This window comes from Meriones unguiculatus, chromosome 6 (genome assembly GCF_030254825.1).
Source record: "Meriones unguiculatus strain TT.TT164.6M chromosome 6, Bangor_MerUng_6.1, whole genome shotgun sequence".
Lineage (NCBI taxonomy): Eukaryota > Metazoa > Chordata > Mammalia > Rodentia > Muridae > Meriones > Meriones unguiculatus.
Genome location: NC_083354.1, coordinates 47,742,920 through 47,750,690, shown reverse-complemented (window position 1 = coordinate 47,750,690; position 7,771 = coordinate 47,742,920). Strand labels below are relative to the sequence as shown.

Here is a 7,771-nt window from a genome sequence, read left to right as displayed (position 1 = left end):
GGTTATCTCCATGAATGGTCCTTGTTTGGAGTATCAGTCTCAGAAAAGACCCCTGGGCCCAAATTTTTTGGTTCTGTTGCTCTCCTTACGGGGCTCCAGACCCTTCAAGGTCTTTCTATCTCCCCCTTCTTTCATAAGATTCCCTGCACTCTGCCCAAAGTTTGGCTATGAGTCTCAGCACATGATTTTGATACCCTGCTGGGTAGAGTCTTTCATAGGCCCTCTGTGATTGGCTCCCGTTCTGTTGCCTGTTTTCTCCCTCTTCTGATGTCTGTCTCATTTGCCTTTCTGAAAGAAGATTGAGCATCTTACCCAGGACTGCCCTCCTTGATTAGCTTCCTTAGGTGTACAGATTTCAGTATGTTTATCCTACATTATATGGCTAATATCCACTTATAAGTGAGTATATACCATGTGTGTCTTTCTGCTTCTGGGATACCTCTCTCAGGTTCTCATACTTTCAGAGTAAGCACTAAACCCACTGGGCCATTTTCCCAAAGGTATATCTTTTCACACTTATTTGTGTGTATATGTGCATGGTGGCACACTCAAGCTACTATATCCACATGAAGGTCAAAGAACAATTTGTGGGAGTTCTTTCTTTCCTTCCACTGAGTAGGTCTCAGGGCTCAAACATAGATTGTTACCTTTACTCACTAGCTTGTATGATATAATTTTTAGTAGATACTGAACTCAGAGGCACAATCTGAGAACATTCAGTGAAGCTTTCTGGGAAGCTGTTTAGATTGATTTCATTTTATTTTATGTTATTGCTTCAATTATGACACTGAGTTATAAAGATGCCAGCACAACTCCATGTGGAGACAAACAGGTGGGTCCCCCTTCCCTGTGTTACCCCAGCTGAATGGTGTTTAATGTCTGTGAAATGTGCAGGCATCCAGCAGTTCTGTAAAGTGAAACACAGGAGAAAAACATCAGGCCCCGCCACACCTTGCCACACTCCTCACTGCTCCAGTTTCCTAGGTTCTGAAAAGCAAAGTTCTTGAAAGTGTCTTGGGAATACCCTGGTCTTTTAAAAGTAATTTGTGTTTAATTGCGATGATCTAAGCTCCTTACAGACCCTTTCTGCTCTAACATGTCTGTCCTTAGATGCCTGTATTGCCCTTCCTTCCTGATTTCATTATCTCTAGCATTCAATATCATACATACATATGCCCAGCATCTAGTTCTATTAATTCAACTTTAACTTTACTTCCCCAATATCTTTCTTTTTGAGACAGTTATGCCATCTGAAATATGCATACCAAGACTCCTATAGGACTAACCATGCTGTGTTTGTTTTTTATTATTAATATTTGTGCATTTTCCATAAAAGCAGCAGAAATCGGTTCTTCATGGGCAGAATATTCAGCTTGTGTCATTTCCCAAGCCCCAACTTGATTAGCAAAAATGGGAATACACATGAGGAGAGCTTCATTTCCCAAGTGGCTTCAAGTTCTGCTACCCTTCTTGTCTCCTTCAGATAATTTAGCATCACCCCGATTGTATCTTTCACTGTTGTGTAATTGAATTGACTCAGTGGTTGACTCTGATTTTCTCTTCAAAGCAGGGAGGAAGTCGCTACTTCATGGTCTTGTCTGTATCTACTGAGAACTTGACACACCTGAGTTCTTAATCTAAACACACTGACTTTGGACCTCCTGTCAGTTCTCCTTGGTTCTACTTACCAGAGGACAAGCACTGTCTAAAGTTGTCCATCCAGGTTAGATACTGTGGCCCTAGGTAGGTTTTGTACGTTGTTTTGTTCTGAAGGTTAGACAAGCATTCTGTGTCATCGCTGAAAAGCAAGTCCTTAGGTGAGGATTCAAACATCTGGAACATCATATACTCAAATCCATTTCTTCCAAACAGCTCCTGGATTGGGACAGACAGTCAGTCAACTGAAGATGCCAGGAAGCATAGAGGTGTCTACTTTTTCTAGAAGACCAAAGGCCTCTTCTGGACTGCTCAGCTCCAACCCTTGGGGAACCCCAGGGCACCCCAACAGTTTAGGAAATGCTGTAGCGCCAGAAAACAGGGTCTGTGGATTTGAATAAGGGCATCATCTTTTCCTTGCTATGAGAACTTAGGAAAATTCCTCACCGACCTCAGTCAACCTCTGTTTGCTCATTCGTGAACAGAGACGGTAGCATCACATTGTGCAATGATGTATGTAAAGAAATGTAAATAGAAAGCTGGTCACATGTCACTATTTAGCCAGCCCATGCCAGGTGTTTTCCCAGCTGTCTGGATCATCCTCCCCTGCCTTTCTGCTGCCTGCAGCTCTTGCTGCTTTGCCTCTTCTATTCTCTGAACTCCAACCAGTTCCATGTGTTCATCCTACTCCTCTTCCTCAGCTTATTTCCATAGGAGCCAACATGGCATCTTGCCTTATGGGGGACTTTCCCTTTAGGATGTCCACAGTCATCACCATAATGGTTTTCCCAGGTGTGGGGGTTAATTTCGATTGTCAGTGTCATACATGGGAAAAGAGGGCTTCTCCGTCAGTTAAAGCCTCTGTTAGACTGGCCCATGGGCATGTGTACAGGACATTTTCTTAGTAGTTGATCTAGGAGGGCCCAGCCCATTGTGGGTGGCACCATCTCTCAGTAGATAGGCTGGGACTACACAACAAAGGCAGCTAGCTGTGAGCCTGGAGTGAGAAAGTAAGTGGTGTTCCTCCATGGTCTCTGCTTTAGTTCCTGTCTTGAGCTCCTGCACAGATTCCCCAACGATGGACTATAAGCTGTAAGCCAAATAAACCCTCTCGTGCCCAAGTTTCTTTTGGTTAGTGTTTTAGCACAGCAAAGAGAAGAAAATTGGAACACCGGGCCACCATTGTTTTTTTTTTTTTTTAAACAGGGATGTGAAAGTGATATATGAGAAAACATGGATTTCTTCTTTGTTCCAAGAACAGGGTGTCTGTTGCAACAGGCAGAGGAGAATATAGGTTTTCCTTCAAATCATTCGGGTTAGGCATCTGCTACTCTATGAGATCAGCTCCTGTTGGCTTCCAGTAAGGCCATAAACTGCCTAGATGTTTGGCTCCTCCACTCTCAGGAAGCCCAGATGGCACCCAGCCTATCCAGGCTCAGCCACAGAGCCGGGAACTCCTTACTTATTGCACCAGCAGAAGAGAGAAGGGATTAATTCTCTTGGAGAAGTGAGCAGGCCCAAGAGATCCTGTGTGTTTATTCAACGCTCTCAATCTCAGACTGTTCTCTTGGATTTCTAGAGTGCTTCGGAACAAGATAAAACCAGAGGCGGGACTGGGAGGATCAGAACTCTCTGCTTAGGGGGAAAGAGCCTGAGCTAGGCAGGGTGCATGGGTACTTGGGCAACAGTGCAGCTCTGGGAACCGGGCACTGAGTCACAAGGAGTAGGCGCTGGTGCCCATACCTGCTGGTTGAAGAGGATTCTGCGAACAAAGTCAGCCTTATCTTTCCTGGAGAACACAGCGTGGTTTGGCACTCTGGCCAGGTGGCAGCTCTGAGCCTCGGTCACAGGCTTCCTGCTGCCATCGAGGCACAGCAGCTCAAAGTCTTTGTGTCTCAAACCCTTAGCCCAAGCCTCCTGGTTCTTTCCTAGGGAGAGAATGATGCTCACTCAGCCACAGCTTAGAGCATTGGTCCAGGTACCCTCCCGGGAGAGCCATGCTACCCAGAGAAATAAAACAAAGAGAGGAAAGAGGAATTCACAAACTCATAACCTCCTTGTGTGGTTCTCCATTAGTCCCATTAAAGCAAAAGTTTCTTAAAATAGTCCCATGGGGCTGCTGGAGAAACGGCGTAGTGGTTTAGAGCACTGGCTGCTCTTCCAGAGGGCCCGGGTTCAATTCCCAGCACCTACACAGCATCTCACCACTTGTCTGTAACTCCAGCTCCAGGAGTTACGACACCTTCACACAGCTATAGAGGCAGGCAATACACCAATACCCATAAAATAAAAGTAATTAATAATTAAAGTAGTTTCAAGGTATTGGCAACCCCGGAAGAGGCAAACATCAGCATGAGCCCCTGGCTTTGCTGGTGTGGAATGCTGATCATCACCCCAAATGAGCAGTGTTATGCAGTTAGATGGCACATGAAGGCATACCGTGTGAGCATGTGTATGTGTGCACATCTGTGTGTCTGTGTGTATGACAAGGATGGCTTAGGTAGGGCTGACCAGAGTCTCAGAAACAAAGAGGAATTCATAGTCACATCTGGAGTTGGGGGTAGGAGGCAAAGCCATGCTTTATATGACTTACCCTGTGTGCTCTTCTCAGTCGTCATGGGGGCAAGCCACAAGGCTTGACAGGGAGGGCGGTACAGACCACTACGCTAGTAAGTTAGGAGGCTTAGGCAGGAGGACTGCAGGTTCAAGACTAACCTGGAACATGTAGCAAGACATTTTTTAAAACTTGAAAAAAAAATGCTTGGGGCCAGTGATACAGCTCAGTGGACAGTGGATTAAAAGAAAAAAAAAAAAAAAAGCAAACATGCATTTGCTGCCATGTGTGAGGACCTGTGTTCAAGCTTTGAGGCCCACAAAGTAGAGGGAGAAAACTGACTCCAGTAAATTGTCCTCTGACCTCAGAACAAACACATAAAAAAAAATTACTGTAAACTTTGAAAAAATATTGGCTGGCTAGAGAGATGGCTCAGAGGTTAAGGAGCAGAGGACCTGGATTTGAGTCACAAGTAGCTCACAGCTATTTGTAACTCCAACTCCAGAAGGTCTAATGCTCTCTTTTGGCCTCTACAGGCAACAGGCATGCATGTGGTATACAGGCATACCTATGCTGGTAAAACATACATATAAAATTTTAAATCAGTCAATCAATAAACAAATATAATGCTGGGGTTGTAGCTCAGGGGTACAGCACTTTCCTAGCATGCTCAAAGCCCTAGGTGAAATTCTCCAGAACTGAATAAAAAATTATAGTAACAGTCCTGAGAATATTAACCAAAAAGGGAAAATTCAATAAATTAGAGTATGTTAAAATTAAGACGGTTGTCAGGCACTTAGGAGACAGAGGCAGATGGACCTCTGAGTTTGAGGACAGCCTGGTCTATGGAGTGAGTTCCAGGATAGCCAGGGCTACACAGACAAGCCTTGTCTTGATAAACCAAAAGAAAAGGGGGAGGGGGTAAAGTCTCAGTCTCATCTTCTCTGAGGAGTAGAGGAGGAGGGATAGGGGAAATAGGGAGGAGAGTGGGGTTGGGAAAAGAGGGAGGGGGCTACAATTGGGATGTACAATGAATAAATTAATTTTTTTTTTTTTAAAAAAAAGCATTCTTGTCAATCGGGGAGGCAGATGCGCTCAGGTAGCCCATGGTTTCTTTGTGTTTTGTCAGCTGGGGTCACAGCCAGGGTGATAATTAGCCCCATAAGCTACATCAAAACGCTAAATTAATTTAAACTACTAGGATCCCAGTCACTGGGGTGCACTAGGTTTAGCTATTAAACTTCCACCGTTGCCTCAGTTGCCAGGGAGAGTCAGACTCTTCCAAGAAAGGAAATCACAGAGCGGGCACCTACCATCAGTGTTCTGTAGAACTGTGGGGTGCTTCACGAAGGCCACGTCCCCCTTCTCAACCAGACACCTGCATAACAAGGGCCAGGTCATCAAAGAGAATCAACAGGAGTGAGAGAGACACCGAGGGGAGCCACACCCCTTCCCCAGGCACCCAGCACTCCTGCACAAACACCTGTACACCCGAAGGGCCACTGGGTGTTAGAGGAGGAAAGACGGAACGGCTCATTGAGTCTCACTGGTGGAAAGCACCACTCAGGTCCTCTTAAAATTCTCGCCACTATCCTGGGACACGCTTGTGCTCTCCCGCTAACAGAGCTATCTGAGGGATGGCGCTCTGGTGAGACCCACAAGCTCAACCTGGTGTAGCATCACACCACGAGATACTACAATCAGCATGGACATGTGACTGTGGAGTTTTATCGAACTCAAATGTCTGCTCAGTACTGACAACATCAAATGGACTTCTCTAGGCAGGACTCACCCTTAACCCCATGGGGAAATGTGTACCTGTGGCAACATCTGTAACTCAGCATTTGAGAGGCTGACACCAAAGAACCCTACACCTCAGGCCAGTCTGGGTTACATAGTGAGGGTCTATAGATCTTTTTAAAAGGCTCACCTACCAAACTTGACAATCCGAGTGTGATCTCTGGAGCCCGCATGGGAGAAGGGGAGAACCAACTGCCTCAAGTTGTCCTCTGACTTACACCTGTGCACTGTTGTCTCCCTTACCCCTCCCCCCACAGACAGACAGATGGATGGACGGAGGGACGGACAGATGGACGGACGGATGGATGGATGGATGGATGGATGGATGGATGGATGGGCAGGCAGGTAGGTGGGTGGATGGATGGATGGGTGGGTGGATGAATGGGCAGGTGTGCAGGCAGGTGGATGGATGGATGGATGGATGGATGGACAGACAAATAAATCCTGGAGCAGAGATACCTGCACTCACACATACAAAACAAATAATAAGCAAATAAAAATGTCTTGAAAAAGTATTGAAGTTGGGCCAAGCCTAATGCCAATACACCTTATGAGATAAAGAAAATTCAAGCGAGTTTAGTCTAGATTTAACATTCAGCGGATATTGTTGTCCCTGACGCATGACCGATAAGAGAGGCAAAAGTCTGGAGGGCAGGATGAAGTCAACTGGTGTGGATGGAAGCAGGAGAGTTTCTGGAGTACCACAAAGCCTTTACTCATCCAGCACACACACGTGTACCTCAGTCTGAACATGGATCATGTTCAGCATGGATCATCATACTTAAAACTCAGTTTGCCTGCTCAGCCAGGTCTACAGGGTTCAATAGACATGACTGCCACATACTGACCCAGGAGGTCATAAGGCTGACCCCTCCTTCTCCACACTTCAGTCCACAAACTAATTGCTGACCCTACTACCGCAGTATGGTTTGTGACACCCATGCCCTCATCCTTGCTGACTCAATCACGGATTGTTCTTGCTCCAGATTCTCTCAGGCTGATTTCCTGTTATTTAGCTCTTGGGCTTTCCTGCTCTTGAAGGTCCTCCTCATAGACCTTTTCTAAAACAGTTCCCTTCCAGGCCACTGCCACACTGCTCGCTGCTGTTTCAGGATCTTAAACCTCTCCCAAAGGCTCATGGCTATTAAAGGCTTGGTTCTGGAAGCCGAGGAGGTGGTTCTGTGATTAAGAGCATTTTGCTGCTCTTCTAAAGGGGCAGAGTTCAATTCGAACACCCATGTTGGGCAGCTGACAATCCCTAACTCCAACTCCAGGGCATCTGATGCCCTCTTCTGGCAGCTGCGGGCACCTGTATGTACATGATCACATTCACATGGACACACGGGGACACACATCCATACATAAAAAAATTAAAATAAAATTGAAACTTAACTTTTAAGAAAGAGCTTGCTTCTGGGGTGATGATATTAGAGGTGAAGGCAGGAGGAGATGGGTCCTTGTAAGAAATCTTTAGGTCATTGAGGCATGTCTTTGAAAGGGACGGTTGGACCCCAGAGGCATTGGTTCTACTAGAACATGGACTAGAACCTCTAAGACCATGAGCCAAAATGAACCTTTTCTCCTAACAAGCTGATTGTCTTAGGTGTCATGTTACTAGGATCGAAAGCTCTGTAACACATGCCTCCCCTTGATTCCTCTACAGCATATACAGGTGAGAAGAACTTGCTCAGCTGTGTGATTACTGTCCTCTCCTCCACTGGGCCTGGGGGTGGACAGGACGGTGTGTGCTGTTACTGGCTG

General features: G+C 46.0%; 1 protein-coding gene across 2 annotated transcripts in view; it reads right to left on the bottom strand.

Annotated features, from left to right (window-relative positions):
* Positions 1-740: 740 nt before the first annotated feature.
* LOC110561107 (inhibitor of carbonic anhydrase) overlaps positions 741-7,771 on the bottom strand; it is a 35,171-nt gene continuing 28,140 nt past the window's right edge. The window contains exons 14-17 of one of the 2 annotated variants that reach the window (XM_060385408.1): positions 5,524-5,588; positions 3,400-3,584; positions 1,689-1,875; positions 741-907 (exon numbers count right to left, since the gene is read on the bottom strand). In XM_060385408.1, the coding sequence (XP_060241391.1) occupies positions 873-907; positions 1,689-1,875; positions 3,400-3,584; positions 5,524-5,588 (472 nt within the window). In that variant the 3' untranslated portion in view covers positions 741-872. The other variant, XM_060385409.1, reaches the window with a different exon arrangement.